Below are 23,540 nucleotides of genomic sequence, written 5' to 3' on the forward strand. Positions count from 1 at the left end.
TAATCAATTAAGTTCCACTACATTAATGTAATGCAAATCACAGAAGACAGTGTAAATATACATCATTGGAAGACAAAACTACCACATTACATTAACGTTGTTAGCAACATAGAAATGTATGTTTAAAGTAGGCCTACTCTCAAACTCGCCCTTGGGTCTCAGTTGTGGTCATTTCTAGTCACTACAATTGTCTTTCATCCCTCCCTCCTCATATTGTCTCAGGAGCCTTTATCAATCATCAAACATCAAACTACAATGATGGTATCTCTCTGTGCGCCCCCTACAGGTGACTCTGGAGAAGGTCCTGGGTATCACAGCAGCGGGACACAGCGGCCTGGCGTGCGATCCCCACTCTGGCCTGGTAGCCTACCCTGCAGGGTGAGTGTGTGCGTGTGCTTGTGCGTGTGCGTGTGCGTGTGTGTGTGTGTGTGTCAAGAATCCCCCATCCAACCTAAAAGTTCTATCCAAAACATTTAACTTTAATCTATTAAATTCTGTGTCTCTGATCTCTCTTGTTTTCAATCTCTCTCACTGCCTTGCTGGCTTTCTATGCAAATTGTTTTAATCCCCCTGTGTGTGTGTGTGTGTGTGTGTGTGTGTGTGTGTGTGTGTGTGTGTGTGTGTGTGTGTGTGTGTGTGTGTGTGTGTGTATGTGTGTGTGTGTGTGTGTGTGTGTGTGTGTGTGTGTGTGTGTATGTGCAAGGGTATGTGTGTCCGTGTGTGCGTGCGTGCGTGCGTGCGTGTGTGTGTTGTGATAATTATACACTGGTAGTATCTGAATGGAGCTGGAGACACATCTGTGCCCGGCTGCTTGTCATCTGGAGCAGCGCACCAGCCAACGCTCTTTTATTAGTGTGCTATTCCAAGAGGATTCCAAGCTTCGTGATTGGTCGATAATATAATACATCTTTGTGTTTCTCGCTGTGCACAAAAGGAACACGACACAGAGTAGAGTCGCCCAGGGGAGTTAAGTGAACAGGGATTCAGAAGGATCTGTGTATGCGGTGGCATTTTACTATTTGATCTTTGCCGTGTGGATGTTAAGTTACGGCACACGTAGAGCCCACCAGAATCAATAAAACAACAGGGGCTGTGGTCTCTGAAGACCGCCTTGTCTGTGTGTTGGAGCTATCCACACAAAGCTTTATGAATTATAAGTTGATCATAAAAACAGACGCGGCTGATTATGTGTTTGCTTGCGTCAAGGGATATGCATGTTTGTGTTTGTGTTGTTAACTTTGTTAAATAGCCGTTTAAGGATGCATGTGGTGTGGTCTTGTGTGAGCATTCTTGTGAGGATTCACGCTAAGATCTACAATGTGTGTGTGTGTGTGTGTGTGTGTGTGTGTGTGTGTGTGTGTGTGTGTGTGTGTGTGTGTGTGTGTGTGTGTGTGTGTGTGTGTGTGTGTGTGTGTGTGTGTGACGTGTGTGTGTGTGTACGTGTGTATGTGTGTGTTTGTGTGTGTGTGTCTGTTAGTCCGGCACCTCCTGGTGCTGATAAAGTGCACTTCTGGCATTGGCGTAAAGAACTGGCAGTTCAATCAGTCTACCGATCCATCATCCAGGCTCTGTGTTTTTCCTACAGGATGGCCCAGTAGATAATACATTTAAATAGCTTAGTTTGAAGGGATTTGCCTGTCAAAACTCTCCATCACCCCTTTTGTGAAAAGTTTACTAAATAATACGAAAACAATGTATTGCAGTTGTATATGTTCTACACATTGTTTTACAGCTCTAAGGAGCTGCCTGTGTTTGGAAATGTAGGATAGTACAATCATGCTATGTTATGCTAATACTGTGTATATATTTTTATTTCTTTCCTTTGGTAGCTGCGTCGTAGTCTTGCTGAATCCCAAGAAGAACAGACAACAGCACCTCATAAACACGTCAAGGTGAGAGTGATACAGAAAGGGTTGGTTCCAGCCGAAAATACAAAATGGCTTCCATTGTTCCTCACCGGTGTCTTTCACCTTTCTCCTTTTTACAGGAAGTCGATCACGGCCCTCGCCTTCTCCCCTGATGGGAAGCACTTAGTCACAGGAGAGGTGAGTCTCTACCCCTCTCTCGTTTTGGCCAACTGTCTTCTAAAAAAAATAACTAGTCCCCCTGATTATCTTTGACAATCACGATTTAGTTTCTGCTGTTTTCAAGTGATTCCATCCCTTCTAATCGCATTCCAACACCGACTGCATCGCACCACACTGTTGTTTGCGTGGGGGCAGTTGAGGTCGTGTTGTGTCCTTGTCAGGCGTGGTGTGGTTTTGTAGGGAACAGTCCAAGCCCACATCCCCTTTGGGAGCCCTAACCTTGATTTAGTTCTGTGTTCTGCATCGTAACGGATAACGCTCAACGAGCTACACGCTACTTATACACTCTGTAATTAGTCTTGTTGATTGGGTTGGTTGAAATGGCCAAACAGTATACCCTCTAAAAATCTCAAATCAGCATAGATTACATTATATTGTATCTATATTCGATATGAATGACATTGATGTCATTGCAAATGCCCCAAATCATCCAAATCACATTTAAGTTATGGTAAGAGATACAATATTTTTAATGTTGATTTTGGATTTCTCTCCTGTTTCAGCAGTGCCGTTTATTTTTTTTTCGCACCATCATTTTTGTGTCTCGACTCTAACAAGGGTTCTATTCCGTTCACGTTCCTCAACTCCCCCTCGCCCCCCTCTCTCACCCGCCTGCTAATCCTAGCCGGGCTAATCAGAGCCGATTAACGACTTCAGACTCTGTTAAGTGGATGAGCGTGCGTCGGTTGCTATAACGACAGAGGTCAAAGTTCCGCACTGAGAATACAGAGTTGATAAAGTATTTCCCTGCTGCTTTAACAAGGAAAAACACCTTGGATTGTAGTCGTGAAACAGAACACTGTGTGTGTGTGTGTGTGTGTGTGTGTGTGTGTGTGTGTGTGTGTGTGTGTGTGTGTGTGTGTGTGTGTGTGTGTGTGTGTGTGTGTGTGTGTGAGTCGTGTGAGTCGTGTGATGTGATTACGTGTGCCAGCCTTGTTATGTAAATGTCACTTCTTTGATCAAAGCTGAGAGCGAAATCATTCGTCTTTATCTCGAAGGCGGTGAAGTGTCAGTTATCTTTTGATTAGTGGTAGAGAATTCATGTCTTTCTCGAGAGATCCTTCTCTGTCTGTGAGACATCATTACATTGTGTGCACAGGAGTACCACAGAGGATCGTCTTGGAGTGTGTTGCGTTTCCTTCTGTCCTTTCTTCTTCCGCTTGCTTTGCTGACTACTCGTAGGGTCGGACGGCATGCTAAAATTGCCTCTTCACATTTTAATATGAATCGTCGAAAAATCATAGCAAAAGTTTTTTTATCATCCCCAATGGCTGACGTAAACAAAAACAAACATATTTACCCAGAATATTTATTTCGTAATATCAATGTCTACCTACCGCATTTCCCCCCTTTAATATATATATTTTTCTTAATTTATTCTCTCTCTCACGCACAAGTTGCTTTCAACAAATGTAGCAATATATATTTGATATGATTGTTATTATTATCAAACCAAACAAACACACTGCATACACTTTCACACACACACACACTTTCACACTTTCACACACACACACACACACACACACACACACACGCACGCACCCAAACGCACCGTACATCCATCACCTTTTATTCGGTCTGTCACTCATTCTTAAATGTCATCCATTGTCCCGTCCGGTTAGTCATTTAGGCCTCCCCCCCCCCCCCCCCCCTCCCTGTCGCCCCTCCCTCGTCCATTGGCCCTGACCTTTAAAAGCTTGCTACATCACAAGGAAAGTGAATAGCACCTTTCATTGACTCCGTGACCCATGGAAGCGGGGTTAGTGACCTGAGCAGGTAGGGGCTCAGTTAGCGTGTGAAGGGGACACAGCCGGAGTGTGTGCGGGTGTGAACAGCTGATCAACTGTTTACAGCCGTCAAGGTCACTGAGGAGGCCATCACATGCCTGGAGGGTCAGGGGACTCGCAGCCATGCAGATACCTGAGGGAGGGAGGGAGGGGGGGAGAGAGGGAGTGAGGGAGGGAGAGAGGGAGGGAGGGAGGGGGGGAGGATGAAGGGAGGGAGGGAGGGAGGGAGGGAGGGATGGAGGGATGGAGGGAGAGAGGGAAGGATGGAGGGAGGGAGGGATGGAGGGATGGAGGGAGGGAGGGAGGGAGGGAGGGAGAGAGGGATGGAGGGAGGGAGGGAGGGAGAGATGGAAGGATGGACGGATGGAGGTTGGATTGAGGGCGGGAGGGAGGGAGGGAGGACGGGAGGGAGGGAGGGAGGGAGGGAGGGAGGGTGGACGGGAGGGAGGGAGGGAGGGAGGGAGGGAGGGAGAGAGGACGGGAGGGAGGGAGGCAGGTAGGGATGGCTGGGCGTCATGACGAACAGATGGCTCGGTGAAATGACGGATGGATAGATAGGCTTAATGAAACGGCATGCGACGCCACTGAGTCACCGGGACTGACATTTCCGCTTTGGCAGCCATTCCAAGTCCAGAACAACATGGGGGAAATAATTGTTTCTATTGGCGTGCGTATATGATGACTAACACGCTCGCTCAGTCTAACAGTCTGCTCACTGAGACCAGATGAACCGACAGCTCTCTTCCTTCCTCTCCCCTCTCTCCCTCAGAGCGGCCATCTCCCGGCCGTCAGGTTATGGGATGTGTCGGAGCGCAGGCAGGTCGCGGAGCTGCAGAAACACAACTATGGCGTCTCCTGCGTGGCCTTCTCCCCCAACAGCAAGTACATCGTCAGCGTGGGAACTCAGCACGACATGACCATCAGCGTCTGGGCCTGGAAGGTACGTCTCCCCCCTCCCCCTCCCCCTCCCCCTCCCCCTCACCCTCCCCCTCCCCCTCCCCCACCTGCATGACAGTACATTGGGTTTGAGGCCTTTGCCTTTTATCCTCATTGATTCAGTGTGTGCTGGGAACAATGAAAGCCAAAGATGACATGAGTTCATATCAATAACATTATAACTATAAAGGTGCGTGCTAATTGCAGAGTAGAGTAGTAAAGCTACTGATAGCTATAGCGACCAGAACCAGAGGTTAAACAAAACAGTACAACAAAGAAGTACTCTAAAACACAAAGGAGGTAAACTAAAACATAGAAGTACACCAAAACCTAGAAGTACAAAGAAGTAATCCAAAAAAAAAGAAGTACGTTAGAACATAGAAGTACACTGAAACCAAAAAGTACACTTAAACACAGAAGTACATTAAAACATAGAAGTACACTAAAAAAGCAGAACCCTTGCTGTGTGTGTTGCAGAAGGACGTGGTGGTGGCGGTGAACAAGGTGTCCAGCAAGGTGACGGCGGTGTCGTTCTCAGAGGACAGCTCCTACTTCGTGACCGCGGGAGTCCGACACATCAAGTTCTGGTACCTGGACCCCTGCAAGCCCACCAAGGTGGTTACCACATGTTACACAGCGTCAAGCCAGAGCATGTGACTGGAGTTTATATGCGGCAGTTGTCATATATAATGCTATCAGAGTTTATATGTGACAGTAGTTGATCTGTTAATGGAGTTGATGTGTGACAGTAGTTGACATGTCACCGTAGTTTATATTTGATTGTAGTGTATAATGACAGTAGTTGATATGTTACAGTGCTTTATATTTGACTGTAGTTTATATGTGACAGTAATCGCTATGTTAATATAGTTGATATGTTACTGTAGTTTATAAGTTACTGTAGTTTATTAGTTACTGTAGTTTATAAGTTAATGTTTATGTCAAAGTTAATATGTGACGGTAGTTTATATGTGACTGTTGTGTATCTATTACTGTATTTTATCTTTACATGTTTCAGTGTAAGCTATCCTAGTTTACATGATCTCTAAGAGGATTTCAATCATGTGATCTGAAGTTCCATAAAAAATGTCCCTCTCATCTTGGACCAACAATTTGATGTGGTTAGGCCACCATTATTTTATAGATACAATGTGTGTGTGTGTGTGTGTGTGTGTGTGTGTGTGTGTGTGTGTGTGTGTGTGTGTGTGTGTGTGTGTGTGTGCGGGCAGGCGCTCTCCGCCGTCCCCCTGTTAGGACGCTCCGGCCTGCTGGGCGAGTTGAGGAACACCTCCTTCTGCGACGTGGCGTGTGGGCGGGGCTCCAGCGCCGGCTCCACCTTCTGCGTGTCCTCCAGCGGCCTGCTGTGTGAGTTCAACGGCCGCAGGACCCTGGACAAGTGGGTGGACCTCCGGGTGAGTGTGTGTGAACGGCTCCACAGGAAGACAAGATGGAGGGACGGCTGGGGTTTAACGGAGGAGAGTCGCGATGGTTCTGAAACCGCAGCATGCGATTTATAACAGCTATTTATTTAATTTAATTTATTGTTTAATCACTTAAAGGACAATTCCGGTGTAAATTGTATTTGGGATATGTTTTGTATGATAACGAGTTGGAATGTTCCTTTTGTAGCACAGAAACCGCAAATAGACGCATCCTTCAGTTGGCTGTTATAAGCCGATTTTATCAAAACGCTATAAACTTGGAACGATAGGGGCATGTGTCATGGTAAAAACTAAATCGCTATTTCAAACCACTTAAAAGGCTGAAAGTAGCCCGGCACTTCTTTGGTAGTATATAGCAAGGGTCTTAACATATGAAACGAGGCATTGATAGTTGGTATTGTGTGTATAAAATGTCCTTTTTAAAAAACAATCTGTACACTTACAAAGTTATCAATGGCTTGTTTTATATGTTAAGACCCTCATTATACTACCAAAGAAGTGTCTGGCTCCTTCTAGCCTTTTAAGTGGTTTAAAATAGCGATTTAGTTTTTACCATAACAAATGCCCCTATCGTTCCAAGTTTATAGCGTTTAGGCTAGAACCGGCTAAAAACAGCCAACTTAAGAATGTTTCTATGCGAGCTTTTTTGCTCCCAAACGAACATTCCAACTCGTTATCATATTAAACATATCCCAGATCCATTTTACAACCGGATTTGTCCTTTAAGGGTGACATATTATACCACCTGGTGTGAGTGTGATTAGGCGTTACAAGCATCTTTTTAAATCGGCCTCTTCTGACCTCTTCTTCTGACCTCGTGTCTACCTAGATGTATGCTGGATAGATCAGCCTACCCTGTGGACTGTAGAAAACGTTGCTCATCTATCCGTCACACATCTAGGTGGACACGCCCACTTGTGATGACAGAAGAGGCCGATTTTCCAAATGGCTTGGAATGACTCATCAAACTCACACCCGGTGGTATTATATATCATCATTAAATAATAATTTAACTAAATTAACCCGTTGCGTCTCTTATTTAATTAACCCGTTGAGTGTCTTTAAGACGGTGAAACTGATTATTTTGTCTGCTGTAGTGTCTTGTCGTGACGGGTCTTTGAGGCTGAATAGTGCCGACAACAATTGACACTCACTAAACGGTCTTCCAGTCGGATCCAGACAGCCACGCCCCCTCCCCCCCCCTCCCCCCTCCCCTCCCTCATTCTTCAGACAACGTTCTTAATAATACACATCGCTTACGCAACGCTACGTGTTGCGGTGTCTCTGCCCGTGTTGATCACTCAATTCATATAATTAGCATAAATAGGCTCGCCGCTAGTCACAACTGAACACTATGTGATGATTTCTCCTGTAGACGGGGTCAGACTCACGGCTGTGTGTGTGTGCGTGTGTGTGCATGTGTGTGCACGTGTGTGTTTGTCTGTGTCTGTGCATGTGTGTGTCTGTGTGTGTGTCTGTGTGTGTGCGTGTGTGTCTGTTTCTGCGTGTATGTGTGTGTGAATATGTATGTGTGTGTGTGTGTGTGTGTGCGTGCGTGTATGTGTCTGCGTGTGTGTGTGTGTGTGTGTGTGTCTGTGTGTGTGTGTGTGTGCGTGTGTGTCTGTGTGGAGTACCCCGGAGAGGCTTTGAAGTTTTCTATATCCTGGCAACGCTGATCCACTGGGATTAAGCACAGCCACGAGACGCAGTGTGTGTCTGGAGGATGTTACGTGTGCGGACTGCCGAGACCTTCTGTGTGTTATTATTCATGCTGGTTGTGTGGTTGTTACCGAGCCAAATGTTTGACAGGTAGCTGATGAAGTTCAGCTCTGAGGGTCCACATGGTCTACGTTTTTCTGCATTACATGGGAGAAGAACGACCAATAACTAGCTGCTACTACTACTACTACCACTACCACTACCATAACGAATACTAAGACTACTGTTACTGCTACTACTATCACTACTATTACTTCTATTACGACTACTGTTACCTCTACCACTACCACCACTTCTACTACTACCACTACCAATACTACTAATACTACTACTACTAAGACTACTATTACTACTACTACTAAGGGTTTGTCCTGCGTCCATCCAGCGGGATGACTCATGAACCCCCCCGTGTCCTGACCCCTGGCGTGTGATTGGTGGTTAACGACCCTCTGTTGTCCCGTGCAGACGGGCGCCGCCCAGTCCCTGTCGCTGTCCGACGGCATCGTCTTCTGTGGCGGCGCCGACGGGACCGTGCGCTGCTTCAGCCCCGCGGACCTCAGCTTCCTGGGCACGCTGCCCAGGCCACACCCCCTGGGCTCCCACGTCGGCGCCAGGTGAGGCTCATGCTCTGCCCTGATTGGTCGGTTGGTTACCTGAGGCTGTTCTGACTCCGATCAACCGCTGGTTTAAAACGTCTTGATTTGCCCTCTCAAAGCCTTACATTGCAGTCACATGACCTAAAAAAGGCCTCTTTGTGGCCTGAACTAATTTTCGATTTAGTGTTTGCATACAGTAGTGAATTACAGGGTACAGATGTATGTAATTAAGGAGCAGGTAGGGGTTAGACAGTACATACAGAGGCAGGACATTAAGGAGCAGGTAGGGGTCCGACAGTGAGTAAAGAACCAGGTCATTAAGGATTAGGAAGGGGTTAGACAGTGAATACAGAGACAGCTCATTAAGAAACAGGTAGGGGTTGGACAGTACATGCAGAGACAGGCCATTAATGAGCAGGTAGGGGTTAGACAGTGAATACAGAGACAGGCCATTAAGGAGCAGGGTGGGGTTAGACAGTGAATACAGAGACAGGCCATTAAGGAGCAGGTAGGTGTTAGACAGTGAGTTACGAACCAGCTAGTAGGGGTTAGACAGTGAGTACAGAGACAGGCCATTAATGAGCAGGTAGGGGTTAGACAGTGAATACAGAGACAGGCCATTAAGGAGCAGGGTGGGGTTAGACAGTACAGAGACGGGTCATTCAGAAACAGGGTGGGGTTAGACAGTGAGAGACAGATCATTAAAGACCAGGTGCTGGTTAGAGTGTCTTGCTGAAAGTTGCCTCCAGGTTAGCGTGTGGACATTGGGGAATCGAACACGGAACCCGTCTCTTCAATTCACATCTTCCTCTGCATCGCTCCCCAACAGCAGCCCCCTCCCCAACGCCCCCGCCGCCGCCGCCGCCGCCCCCGCCCGCTACCCGGACACCGTGGCGGTGACCTACGACCCCGCCAGCCGCTGGCTGAGCTGCGTGTACGCCGACCACAGCGTGTACGTGTGGGACGTGCGTGACGTGCGCCGCGCGGCCACCGTGCACCGGGCGCTCTACCACGCCGCCGGCGTCTGGGACCTGCAGGTGAGACCAGGGACCCAGCCGCCTCCTCTCCCTCATCGTACCTGGCAATCAGAGTAAACGCTTCCATGAGTGCGCAATTTGAACAAAAATATCCAATTCGCATTCAAATGATCGGTTCAGACCAACAGCCCAGACGATAAACACAATGATCAAGGCGCGGAAAATAATGTTCTTTACCGTCTGTACCGAGTTTGCTTTTGCATATGCGCGTGTGTTTGCTTGTGTGTATGGGTGTGTGTATGTGTGTGTCTATTTATGTGTGTGTGTGTGTGTGTGTGTCTCTGTGTGTGTGTGGTTGTGCTTGTATGATGGGAGGGAGGGGGTCTATGTATATACGCGTGTGTCCGTGTGTATGTGTGTTTGTGTGTTTGTGTGTGTGTGTGTGTGTGTGTGTGTGTGTGTGTGTGTGTGTGTGTGTGTGTGTGTGTGTGTGTGTGTGTGTGTGTGTGTGTGTGTGTGTGTGTGTGTGTCTGTATGTGTGTGTCAGTCTGATCGGGGGTAGGGTTTGTCTATGTATATGCACGTGTCTCCGTGTCTGTGTGTGTATGTGTGTCCATGTGTGTGCGTGCGTCAGCGTGTGTTTGAAGTCTGCAAAACTGCTAACATAATCATTATGTTACGGCATGACTCCAACATAATGTGTCTTTTAAGGCCTGCCCTATTTTCCCTTCTAATACGTCTGTTCCACAGACAATTATGCCCCGGCCTAATTCCATTTTCTGCTATCGGATTATTAATTGTCAATTTACCGTGACATGAGTTCAGTGGCAGGCCTTAAACTGGCGGTTCCCTGGTAATGCAGGCATCATTACGGTCCATCATGGGGATGAGTCAGACTATCGCCAACGCCATGGAGCTCTCTCCAGCCCCCCCAGCTGTACAAAGTGAAGCTTTATTAATTAAACTCTAATTACAGAAGTCTGTTAATATCTGTGTGTCTATATATATATCTCTACGTATATACATATGTATGTATTTATGTATGTTTGTCTGTCCATCGATTTTCTCGACAACCGTTCATCCGATCGACTTGGCACTCGGCGTGTGTTTTGATGATGACCTGTGGGAGCGCAGGTTCGCTGTGAAGCTGTCTGGACGAGCGGTTCTCGAGGAAGCTGCAACAATCCGCCCCTTCCAAACATCCATTTCGAACGGGCACTGCACTTAAAAAAACTTATTTTCAAAATACACATTTCGGAAATTTGGAAAAGAGAATGAGAAAAGGAGAAAAAAAATAGATTATCAATTGATTATACATAAAAAAATATCCATCCAAGCCCCCCTCACGTTGTTTATTTCCTTCAGATGTTACCGGACGTTTCTGGGGAGTCAAGCAGAGCTCCGTCGACCGCCACGTTTTTCAGTTGCTCCGCCGACAGCACCATCCGCCAGTGGTGTACGGATGGCCTCCGTCACGGTGCCCCGCACCGACCCCACCAACCCCACCAACCCCACCTCCTGAGCAGCGTGAGCTCCACTTCCTGTCCAGCCCGCTCATTCCCTCGGGCAGTTGGTAATAAAAAAAACCTGTCCGACAGACTCTCCCTCCGTTTTTGACGTTCTGTGTTCAACTGATCTAGGATCTGATGAGTGTGATCTACACGGATGAGAGCGCAGCCCCAACCACAACCCCCACCACCGCCAGCCCCACCACCGCCAGCCCCAGCCCCCTGCTGGAGGCAGACGGTACTGCGGGCGATGGGGCGACCGGGGAGAACAGGGCCGGGATCAGGAGCATCTGCGTCAGTCCGGACGGGAATCACCTGGCCTCTGGGGACCGGAACGGCAGGCTGAGGTAGGAGGAGGAAGAGGAGGAGGGGGAGGGGGAGGGGGAGGAGGGGGAGGAGAAGGAGGAGGAGGGGGAGGAGGAGGAGGAGGAGGGGGAGGAGGAGGAGGAGGAGGAGGGGGAGGGGGAGGGGGAGGGGGAGGGGGAGGGGGAGGAGGATAAGGAGGAGGGGGAGGAGGAGGAGGGGGAGGAGGAGGAGGAGGGGGAGGGGGAGGAGGGGGAGGAGGAGGGGGAGGAGGAGGGGGAGGGGGAGGAGGGGGAGGAGGAGGAGGGGGAGGGGGAGGAGGAGGAAGAGGAAGAGGAGGGGAAGGAGAAGGAGGAGGAGAAGGAGGAGGGGGAGGGGGAGGAAGAGGAGGGGGAGGGGGAGGAGGAGGAGGAGGAGGACGAGGAGGACGAGGGGGAGGAGGAGGAGGAGGGGGAGGATCCAAAGATCGAAAATGGAGGATGTGTTCTGTAGAGACTAAAATGAATGTTGGATGATCAATGATTTGTTTGAGTATGAGATCTGTTAACTTTGAAGTAGACACATCTAATTTCCCAATTATACTGGAGAATTGATGATACAATAAATAACAAATTGGACAGGGTTCACGACCTCGGCAGTATGAAGGAGATTCTGAAAGTAGACGCCCACGACGGAGAGATTCTGTGTCTGGAGTACTCCCAACAAGATACAGGTGTGTGTGTGTGTGTGTGTGTGTGTGTGTGTGTGTGTGTGTGTGTGTGTGTGTGTGTGTGTGTGTGTGTGTGTGTGTGTGTGTGTGTGTGTGTGTGTGTGTGTGTGTGCATATGTTTGTGTGTGCGCGTGGGTCTGTCTGTGTTTGCATTCATAAGGGTGTGTGTGTTTGCATTAATAAGTGTGTGTGCATGTGTTTATGTGTGCGTGTGTCTGTCTGTTTTGCATTCATAAGTGTGTTTGTGTGTGTGTGTGTGTGTGTGTTTCTGTCTGTCTGTGTTTGCATTCATTAGTGTGTTTGTGTGTGTGTGTGTGTGTGTGTGTGTGTGTGTGTGCATATGTTTGTGTGTGCGCGTGGGTCTGTTTGCATTCATAAGGGTGTGTGTGCTTATTTGTATTTGTGTGTTTGTCTGCACATACATGCGCTCAACTACCCGAGACCCACATGTATCCGCATGGACGGCAGTTAGCCCAGCGAAGCTCTGCTCCATGCGGCAGCACACAGACAGCCTGTGAACCCCCTCTGTCCGCTGCGTCCGCGCCCCCCCAGGTCTGGAGCTCCTCGCCTCGGCCGGCAGGGACCGGCTCATCCACGTGTTCGACGCGGGGAACGCCTACCGCCGGCTGCAGACGCTGGACGAGCACTCGTCCTCTATCACCGCCGTGCGCTTCGCCGGTGAGACACGCCCCCTCCCTTCGTAGTCTACCCCCCCCCCCCCCCCACCCCACCCCCGCCGGGTCCCTTACATTACATTTACATTTAGGGCAGTTAGGAGAGGCTTTGATCCAAAGTGACTTGACTTGTCAGTGATTTGTCAGACGAAAGAAACAAGATATCGCTGTCGGTACAGTCAGGATGTTCACAGATCGAAGCACTCACAATCACTAGGTTAACCCATTCCCTGTATACCTCAGTTGCATTGGATAAAGGTGTCAGGCTAAATAGTATATAGTATTGTAGTACATTCTATATGTCATGGTACATTTAGTACCCAGTACCTTTAGTACCATCCTGTCATAAATGTTTGTGATCCATTATCTCCGACCTACTTCCACTATGCCAACTCCAACTTTGTTTTCTTTAGCCAAAGAAAACAGCGTGAGGTTAATCAGCTGTGGGGCGGACAAGAGCATCTACTTCCGCACGGCACACACGGTAAGAGTTCTAGTTTGTTTTTACCTCTCATTCAATCTCGTAGCCACTTCTCTATTTAAAGAGCATATCTAGGTCACCTAGGAAGGCAAACAAGGCATTACTAGTCAATCGAGATCATTTAACCTAGAAAGGCATAACAAGGCATTACTAGTCAATCAAGATAATTTAACTGACAAAGGCATAACAAGGCACCATTAGTCAATCCTTATTTGGTCGCAGCGCATCCTGCGGACCAGCCAGATCATGGCTCTTATGATGGCATAACAAGGCATCACTAGTCAATCCAGATCATGGCTCTTACGAGGGCATAACCAGACTTCACCAGTCAATCAAGATCATTGCACCAACAGAGGCGTAACAAGGCATAACTATCACTGCTCCTCTGAAGGCTTAGCAAGGCAATACTAGTCAATCTATACCTCTGCGCCTATGAATCCAGCATCACTAGTCAATCTAAGATCACTGCACCTATCACTGCACATCAGCTTGCATGACTGAAGTGCTTTAGTACTTTTATTCCACATTCATTTTCAACATTCACTCGCAAGGAGAGGCTTTGGTCTCCATAAGAGAACAGTTTAAATAAAACAACACACACTTGTGTGTATCTGTGAACATGAGACACACACGTCAGAGCTCCCCGCTCAGCGATGAGTGGCGTTCTTCACTGTCCGATCGCAGCTGATTTTAAAGCACTCTTCACGTCTATTTTTACGTTTCCTGTGAATAATTTAATCAGCAAAAGTAGTCGCTCTAAAGAGTTGAGTTGCTTATTCCCTTCTTCGAAGGAACGAGGCAGCCCTGCTGCATCAGGGGAATTAGTTTATTATTCATTTCAAAGAAAAATGTAATATCGTTGAAAGGGTTAGGAAATCTACTAAAATGGACTGTGTGTGTGTTTAAGAAGTTAGTAAGAAAAATGCTTGTGAGAGAGTGATACCATATAAATATATAAATGAAGGAAATTAAATAAATATAAATGTAGATTAAATGTAGACTATGTTATAAGAAAAATATATAAAATAATTGTATTATTACCTTTACCTTAAATGTAGTGTTTGTGACATCTGACGCTTATTCACAAGCGACGTTTCTTTGATTTTGGGTTGCATACGGTTTCAAACTCTCATTAATGGCTAGTTATTTTTCATCTAGATTCTCTGAAACTTCCACACTGCTGTAATCTTTCCCGTTTGCTAATTAATACACAACGTTTGCATACTTCACCGACTTAAGGAGTCTGCGATGTAGGCCACAGACGTGATTAGCCCTCAGTTATTCAAACGGCAATGGCTGTTCGGTTGACAACACCCCCGGAGGACTAAATGAGTCGACTTGTTTGTCCGACAATATTAAAAAACGGGTGTGGTTTTTCCAACATTTATTTTCATGTAACCTTTCAAGTTCCCCAACCCCCCCTCGACAACATATTTGGTCTCCTTCCTTGAACTAGGAATGTATCTCTGAAAGGCCTGTTTAGGGTCAAAGGTTGTGGGGGCCCTACAGAAACAAAACTGGGTCATCGCTAACCCCAATACCAACGCTGTTCATGAATGTTCTAGAAGTCCTAGGATCTGGCAGTAGAGCATTGAAAAAGATAGATAGATGAAGGGTTGGGCTAAAACAGGTTCACATATAAACAACTAATGTCAAATATGCTCTTAGGCATATTTAAAATTAGTCCAGTTGGCAGACTCACCCTTAATTATTATTTAATAATAATATTTTAATATTATTAATTAATTATTACATTTGTTCTTCCGTTTCTGTTGTATACTGTAGGCTATCCACCATTCAAGTCCCACTTTCCTATTACGTTTTCTACTGCTACGACAGGCTCACATTGTAGTAGAAAGTTGTTCTTGTCTACGGAGGGCTATGCACTCTGTCACTTCATGCCCATATATTGGAAGAGCTACTCCACATCAGCACTGCTTTATGGACTGTGTTGGATGCAGCATTTCATAATGCATCCTGACCTTTTGGATTTGAAATGCCACTGGTTCCTTTCTGCGTCGTTGTTGTCCTTTCCTATTTAAATTGACAGTTTAACAATGTCTTATTTCAATTCACTACTTGTTTAGCAACTACTGATTTAATTTGACTGCTGGTGATAAAATATAAAATCAACTAATGACATTAAATTATTTTACTACAGGATAGTACAACAAGGTTTCCAAGAGTGCTATTTCGTTTTATCAGTGGCTTTACGTAAGGGATAATACCCGACGAGGTGTCCATTATCAGGAAATAATGGACACCTCGAAGGGCATTATCCCTCTTATACAACGGTCACTTGCCAAAGAAAATAAATTAAGACCATTCAATTATATTTTCATGTGTTTTACAATCCCAATATAAAGTTTTTCACAAGCCATAACTTTGTTTCCCTGGTAACCCCTGAGGGTTTGACTCATTCCTGGAAGAACCATTACCCTCCCGTAAGGTTCTTCTGCAGCAGATCGATGTTCACTACTCCAGTAATTAGGACGGACCTTAGCTACGACTTGGCGACGGGAGGTATTCTAGTCCGTCAGCTTTGACTGCGTTCCCGTTGCTATGGTTACTCATTTTCGAGACAGGCTGATACGATACACCAGTCATTGAGAACGATGAACAGACAATTTGACTGGAACTATTTAACAGGTGTGCGTGTATCAGGAGTTAATGCACACCCTGCAGCCAATCAGAATCGAGCATTCCCCCAGACCGTGGTGTAAAATGCCTTATTTGATTTCACTTATTTTATCGTCGTTATTTTATTGACCTTTTTATTTGATGACTAATAAATGGACGCCAATATACAGCCCCTGTTAGCACTAGCACACAGTGGAGCCAATCTCTTCTTAGGGCTTGTAGCTTTTTACTGTATCAATCGATAGTTCAGGTGAAAGATGTTGTGATATGTTGTGCATCCTGAGTTAGAGGAGGCAAAATCTATATCCTGTCGGCCTTTCAAAGCCATGTTCTCTCTACACACACACACAAACACACACACACACACACACACACACACACACACACACACACACACACACACACACACACACACACACACACACACACACACACACACACACACACACACACACACACACACACACACACACACACACACACACACATCAAAGTGGTTACTTTGTTGTAGCATGGTTTACTGCATGATGGCGATACCATGACGATGTGGAGTTGTTTGTCTTTATTTTGCCTTGTTTGTCCCCTCAGACGCACTCAGGGACAGAGTTCAGGCGATCCCACCATGTCTCGGGGAAGACCACCCTCTACGACATGGGAGTGGACCCCACCTGCAAGTACGCTGCAGTGGGCTGCCAGGACCGGGCCATCAGGTCTGTGTGTGTGTGTGTGTGTGTGTGTGTGTGTGTGTGTGTGTGTGTGTGCGTGTGCGCGTGCGTGCGTCAAGGACAAAATGCGTAAATGGTGCTCATGTCCTTCCCCCCTCTTCTCTCCAGGATCTTCAACATCAGCACTGGGAAGCAGAAGAAGCTGTACAAAGGCTCAGTGAGTGAAGACGGGAGTCTGCTCAAGGTAACCTCCCCCTTCATACCGCCTCTACCACTCATTGGGCACTGGAAGCCTTGCACCCCAACTCTGTCTTTTCTTAAATGGAAAAATGGTTTTGCATTGAAATGTCTAGTAGAACAGGCAGATGTTGGTCAGTCTGTTTGAAAAGCGTTAGTTGGGACGAGTTTCACAACGGTTCATTTGTGTGGAAGAAGTGAGGTTTAATATTAACGTTAATTAGTAAAATGTGGAAGGTACTTTTTAAAGGTGTCTGTGGATAATTACGTGTTTTTGTTTGTCAGGTCCAAATGGATCCATCTGGTCTCTACTTGGCCACCAGCTGCTCAGACAAGAACATCAGCATCTTTGACTTCCACACAGGAGAGTGTGTAGCCAACATGTTTGGGCACTCAGGTACACAGACACACACAGACACACACACACTCACATACACACAGACACACACACTCTCTGTCCCTCTTTCTCACACACCCACACACTCACTCACACACACACACTCACACACACTCACACACTATCACACACTCTCAGCTCTCTCTCTCTCTCTCTCTCTCTCTCTCTCTCTCTCTCTCTCTCTCTCTCTCTCTCTCTCTCTCTCTCTCTCTCTCTCTCTCTCTCTCTCTCGCACACACACTCACACAAAAGTGAAATCACATTAGATCCTAGCAATAATAAAAAAAACACACTGCTTATGTTTGTTTACCTGCAGAGGTCGTCACGGGGATGAAGTTTACCAACGACTGCACACACCTGATCTCGGTCTCCGGGGACAGGTGAGCCACGTTCTGCCTGCCTGCTCAGGAATCCTCCCAGCGAAGGGATTGACATCGGCCGGATACAATGTCTGATTCGGCTGCTACGCACTGGCTCAACCGTTGGCCACATGAAACGTTTGGGGAGACTCGGACCAGTTCGGGAACAAATCTGTTCAGTGTGTTCAGCTGCGTTGGATGCTTTTGGAACCGCGCGGACGGTGTCTGGTCTGATTCAACATGCAAAGTCTGAGAGCGTTGGCGTCTGGCCTCTGATTGGTTGCGCGCTGCTAGCAAAACTACCAGCAAATCAGCGCGGTGTGTGGGTAGGGGGCGGACTAGCACCAGGAGTCTAGCGCCTGCATCTCACACAATCACAGAACGTACACGCTACTGTGTAGTTGGCAGTAGTCCTCACGGTGTGTTTCAATGCAGCCTTTCGGCCGAAGGGGTCAGATGAAAGGCAACAGGTTTAGGCAGTTGGCCGTTGGTTTGCGGTAGTGGGAATGTTCTTCACAACTATGAACACAGGATAAAACAACAAACCGTAGCAGTGAGCTAACACGTGTTAGCGAGGAACAAGGGGCTGAGGTTGGTGTTGTGTTGTCTCCCCCAGCTGTATCTTCGTATGGAGGCTGGCTGCTGAGCTCACCATGAACATGAGAGAGAGACTCTGCCAGCTGAGGACCTCACCAGGGGGGAGCCCCTCCAGCGCGTAAGACGCACACACACAGACGCACACACACAGACGCATACACACACACACACACACACACACACACACACACACACACACACACACACACACACACACACACACACACACACACACACACACACACACACACACACAAAGCCCTGCGACATCTAGATTAGGGCCTAAGACATTGTCACACCCACACACCCTAAGCCGTTTGCACCCACGCACAGAGGTAGAACGATCGACCACCAGAGCACACCTGTGTGCCTCTATTGACTACGCACTCTCCATTACTGTATTACTGACCGTGTGACTCTCTGTTTCGGTGTGGACAGGGGGGGGGGCTACGGCGCTCCCGCCCAGGTGGGCCTCTCCTCCGACAGCGACCACGAACACGAGGAGGAGGAGCCTGAGGCCGAACCCGACCGACCCGACGACGGTGACTCCCTCAGCAGCACCTCAACAACAACCGACAACGCCAGCAGCAATGGAGGGGAGGAAGCAGGTGCTGCCGTGGTCCGGGTCATGTGACTGTCACATGACCATGCTAGTTATTAGGCCAGGGATTGTTCTTATGCTAGTTTTGTTTATCGTTATGATAATGATCTTTATCATGCTATTTATTACGCGATTGATTGTTGTTATGTTATTTATTATGCTTTTGGTTGTTGTTATGCTACTTATTATGATAATGCTTGATATTATGCAAGTAATTTTGCTATGGATTGTGGTTATGCTAGTGATTGATATTATGATAGTAATTATGGTACTGTTTGTTAATCTACTAGTTATTATGCAACTGATTCTTGTTATGTATAACAAACAACAATCGATATCAGTGATCATTATGGTAACACAGAGTTACTTATTCTATCGCACCACAGGTGTCTGGGAGCCGACGCAGGCCTGGGATTTCCCTAAGGTCGGTGAATATTGCAATTATTATCACAAACTTATGTTTTTGGTAAAGAATAAGCCTTTAAATTAGACATGGCCTTATGTCATGCACTATTGAATCAAAGACCGCCAACTTTCTAGTATGTGTTTTAAAACAAGCTCTACTTCCTCAAGTATTATTTTTACATATCAATCAATGCCTATTTAAACAGGAACACTTACAGCCCCTTCGAGGTGAATTAGTTCTCTTCAGTCATAAATAATACATTCAGTGCACAATAGAGCTCCTGATCACGATTATTTGTGTCAATATTGAAATCACGATTATTTAAACGATTATTTTTTTGTTTGAAAACATAACTGAGAAACTTGAAATTTTCCCTCAAAATAATACACAAATATATATGCAGCTGTGCTTCTATGAACATTTGGATAAATATTTATCTATTTATATTATTTTATATATATATATTTATTTTTTTAAGTTTATAGACCTATATACTTGAAGAAATATATTTATATATATAGAGTTTCAACTCGATTATATTACTTTAGAAATTGATTGACCAAAAATCCCCATCAAAATTCGATAAATTGCACAGCCATAACAGCAACCATCTGGAGCACCCGGCCCTAGAAGGAGCCTCACTCTGGGCACGTTGTTCACCCTCCCTCCCATCCTCCAGGTGGCGCCGTGCAGCCCTGTGTCCCCGGATGCCGCCCACCGTCCCCGCCGACGGTGGTCCTACAGGTACAGGATGGGCTCCCTGCAGCCCATGGTGCGGTCCCTGCTGGACCTGAGGCAGCTGGACAGCTTCTCCTCCATCGGGAGCCCCGAGCCGGCCCCCCGGACCCCCGCCAGCACCCTGGACCTGAGGGTGGCGCCGGTACGTAGAGCTGGGGCTGCCCGATTATGGAAGAAATCGAAATAATGATTTTTTTTTTGATAATATTGAAATCACGATCATTTAAACGATTTTGTATCGAAAACATGACGCAGTTATCCAGCATTTCTCTCCCCAAAAAAAAACATTGTGACAGAACTTTGAAATTTCGCCTAAAAAAATACACAAAATGTTTAAATAGAAAATAATGTAAAATTTGTATCCAGCTGTACTGCAATTTATATAAAACATGTAATGAACACAAAAGAAAAATTTGATTTTATTAGTTTGGTGATCGTTTGACCCAAAAATTGAAATCGCGATCATTTTTTTATTAATCGCACAGCCCTCACAGCGCAGGACATCGCTGTGTAGGGTTTGGATGGATGGAGGGAGAGACGTGTGTGTGTGTGTGTGGGCGTGTGTGTGTGTGTGACCACGTCCTGTGTGCGTAGTTACAGTGACGCATCAGCCAATGTCTCACTCAAAGATATTTGTCTTTAAAGAACCTTTTAAGAGAGGCGTCATCCTAGGATAAACACAGGTGTCTATCATAATACTAATTATGGTACTTATTACTAACTCTGCTGCTATTATGCCCCAGGGCATGGGTGATGGACTAGATATCACACCTGCTCCATTAAAGGGAGCAGGCCCATAATTAGTGTTAAGGGACACACCTGTGTTTGTCCTACAACGACATCTCTGTGAAAGCCCCTGCACTGCACCTACCCTCCCTCCCTCCCTCCCTCCCCCCCCCTCCCCCTCCCCCTGCAGTCAGAGGGGAGTGTGACGAAGCAGCGGCCGTGGCCCCACCAGGACTGGCTGTTCTTCGGCTCTCCGAAAGGCTCCAAGGGAACCGACGGAGGTTCCCCGCGCTCCACAGAGAACCACAGCAGTCCGCAGGGCAGGTAAATAAAGATCACCTCATGGCCATTCGCTATGAAATGTGTACAATATCATGGTGGGAATCACACCGCCCCCTGCAGTCAGAGGGGGAAGCCAGGGAGCCCCACCAAGAAATTGTAAGATACTTTGGATGAAAGGGTCCCAGAAATGTGATCATCATCATCAATATTTTAATTGAGATTTAAATAATAAAGAATTCACATTGAGCAAGGGTTTAGTGTCATTCTCCGCTTTACTATCTTATTGGTTGTTTTCTTGGTTCCATTTTTTTAATTTTCTGGTCTTTCCCTTCAATCTCTCTCTCTCTCTCTCTCTTTCTCTCTCTCTCTCTCTCTCTCTCTCTCTCTCTCTCTCTCTCCTTCTTCTTCTTCTTCTTCTTCTTCTTCTTCTTCTTCTTCTTCTTCTTCTTCTTCTTCTTCTTCTTCTTCTTCTTCTTCTTCTTCTTCTTCTTCTTCTTCTTCTTCTTCTTCTTCTTCCTCCTCCTCCTCCTCCTCCTCCTCCTCCTCCTCCTCCTCCTCCTCCTCTCCCCCCCCCCCCCAGCGCCCCTCCTCTGAATGGCCGTCCCGTCTGGATGCAGGACTCCCGGACGGGGCAGGACGTCCGGAGCGCTGACAGCCCCGTCTCCCTGGGTTACGGCAGCAGAGTCTCCAGCCCGGACCCCCTCAGCCCCCACGGTAAGGACAATGCAGAGGACATAGGGGGGGGCGTCCTGATCAAGGATGCCTACAGGTAGGCCTCGAACAACGGGGATTGTACCTGGAATCCTTCTGTTGGGAGTCAAACATCCTATCCTCTACACAGGTCCCTCCTCCCCCCCTGACACCATCTCCTGATTCTATTGGTGTATTGGTGTGGAGTGCTGACCATAAGTGTTTACTGATATGGTGGTCGTTAGTATTGTATTTAATGGGAGTGTTTAATGGGAGTGCTTAATGACTGGGAGATCGTAAGTGCTCTTTTTTATTATTGCTTGGTGCTGCTGTCTTCATTTTGTTTATCTCCCTAAGGGGTCCCCGAATAAACTACCCAATTCAAACATTCAAATGAAATGATTAAAGGACAATTCCGCTATTTTGAACATTGAGCGCCCTTTCTTGTTTGTCTAGGATGAATTAGAGTTGTTAACAACCGATATTTTTAATATTGGTCCTGTTTCCAGAATTTGGCTAATTTCAGCGATTCAAAAATTGGCCAAAGACTGGAGACAGGACCAATATTCAAAATATCGGTGTTAACCACTCCATCTCATCCTAGACAAACCAGAAAGGGGGCTCCATGTTCAAAATACCGAGATTGTACTTTAAATTATGTGCATCATTTGTTTGTGTGTCTGTGTGTGTGTGGGGGTCTATTCGCTCATATGTGCTTGTGTTGTGCTATTCATCCTCCCCCCACACAGATTCTGCCAGTGTGACGTCCATTGGTGCAGACAGCTCAGACGAGGAGCGCTCGGATCGCGGGGAGGAGGAGGGGGAGGTGGTGGTCGTGGTGGAGGAGAAGAGGAGGGCGGGCCGGGCGATCAGCGTGGACGAGGCGTTGCGGGCCGTGTGCGGGCCCTTCGACTTCCAGCGCCAGCGGGGTTTCCTCAAGCAGAACTTTGAGTCGCTGGGAGACACCAGCAACATCGGTGAGTAGACCCGGAGATAGGAGGTTTTCTCTCTTCCTCTCGTTTTTTAAGGCACTCACCGATGTACATGATACCAAAAAAAATAAAAAAAGTAAAAAGTTTTATAAAAAAGGAAAAATGTGTACGTATATGGTAATATTTATCTTTCACACACGCACGCACACACGCACGCACGCACACACACACACACACACACACACACACACACACACACACACACACACTCAGATGTCAAGCTCTGTTTTACATCATGTGTCCCTCCCCCTCCATCTTGTTTTTCATCGTCTTTCTTTTGTCCGTTTTGTTTTCCATTCTTTACCTTCGTCCCTTCCACATGACCCCTGACCCCCAGCTGATCTCGGTGGAACCCACGGACCCAGCATTTCTTCTTGCTTCCGGGGCAACAGAAACAGGTACACACACGCCCATATATGTCTTAATATAAAGTGATGGGTACACACACGCCTCCAATACGGTTACGCGTCAACTCTTAACGGCTTTTATAGTTGTCAACTCTGACTGCTCTTAAGGCCGATATATGCTCTGTTTTAGACGTAACGCGTAAGCACGTAAGATACATAACCCCCCCTTGCGCGGTAAAATATCCCCCCTTACGTGCTTAAGTGCGTCGGCCAAAATTCCTGACTATGCGACTAAAACACTACGGCCCTACGCAGCTCGCAAAGACTCTGATTGGCCAGCTAACCACATCCTTTCAGGAGTCTCACATTTCCGGTTTTACAGCATAATAGCGCCATTTTTAAAAGGCCGTGACAGAAGCGAATGAAGAATTTTGAAGAAGGAGAAGAAGAAAACACAAGAACGAATTATGATAATTATAAATATAAACAAGCCAGCGATTTCCACTTCCACGCCCACAGATTCGTTCGTTGCTCCCCCTACTGTTGTGGCGGAGAATCCCCTTGCAACACGCGCAATCCTTAAGGAACCTTAAAGGAACCGTAAATCAAAACGTGTCTAAAACAAGTCCCTTGTGTAAATT

At 46.9% G+C, this 23,540-nt stretch overlaps 1 protein-coding gene across 1 annotated transcript in view; it reads left to right on the top strand.

Annotated features, from left to right (window-relative positions):
- LOC130374907 (mitogen-activated protein kinase-binding protein 1-like) overlaps positions 1-23,540 on the top strand; it is a 28,703-nt gene that overhangs the window by 535 nt on the left and 4,628 nt on the right. The window contains exons 2-25 of the mRNA XM_056581889.1: positions 287-378; positions 1,830-1,892; positions 1,988-2,045; positions 4,647-4,817; positions 5,291-5,428; positions 6,043-6,225; positions 8,440-8,588; positions 9,400-9,607; positions 11,188-11,402; positions 11,979-12,070; positions 12,620-12,745; positions 13,155-13,225; positions 16,451-16,572; positions 16,696-16,771; positions 17,050-17,161; positions 17,478-17,541; positions 18,137-18,235; positions 18,556-18,742; positions 19,804-20,004; positions 20,779-20,912; positions 21,451-21,584; positions 22,310-22,386; positions 22,480-22,537; positions 22,890-22,950. Of these exons, the coding sequence (XP_056437864.1) occupies positions 287-378; positions 1,830-1,892; positions 1,988-2,045; positions 4,647-4,817; positions 5,291-5,428; positions 6,043-6,225; positions 8,440-8,588; positions 9,400-9,607; positions 11,188-11,402; positions 11,979-12,070; positions 12,620-12,745; positions 13,155-13,225; positions 16,451-16,572; positions 16,696-16,771; positions 17,050-17,161; positions 17,478-17,541; positions 18,137-18,235; positions 18,556-18,742; positions 19,804-20,004; positions 20,779-20,912; positions 21,451-21,584; positions 22,310-22,386; positions 22,480-22,537; positions 22,890-22,950 (2,891 nt within the window). The remainder of the gene's footprint in view (positions 1-286; positions 379-1,829; positions 1,893-1,987; positions 2,046-4,646; positions 4,818-5,290; positions 5,429-6,042; positions 6,226-8,439; positions 8,589-9,399; positions 9,608-11,187; positions 11,403-11,978; positions 12,071-12,619; positions 12,746-13,154; positions 13,226-16,450; positions 16,573-16,695; positions 16,772-17,049; positions 17,162-17,477; positions 17,542-18,136; positions 18,236-18,555; positions 18,743-19,803; positions 20,005-20,778; positions 20,913-21,450; positions 21,585-22,309; positions 22,387-22,479; positions 22,538-22,889; positions 22,951-23,540) is intronic.

This window comes from Gadus chalcogrammus, chromosome 21, assembly GCF_026213295.1.
Source record: "Gadus chalcogrammus isolate NIFS_2021 chromosome 21, NIFS_Gcha_1.0, whole genome shotgun sequence".
In the NCBI taxonomy this organism is placed as follows: Eukaryota; Metazoa; Chordata; class Actinopteri; order Gadiformes; family Gadidae; genus Gadus; species Gadus chalcogrammus.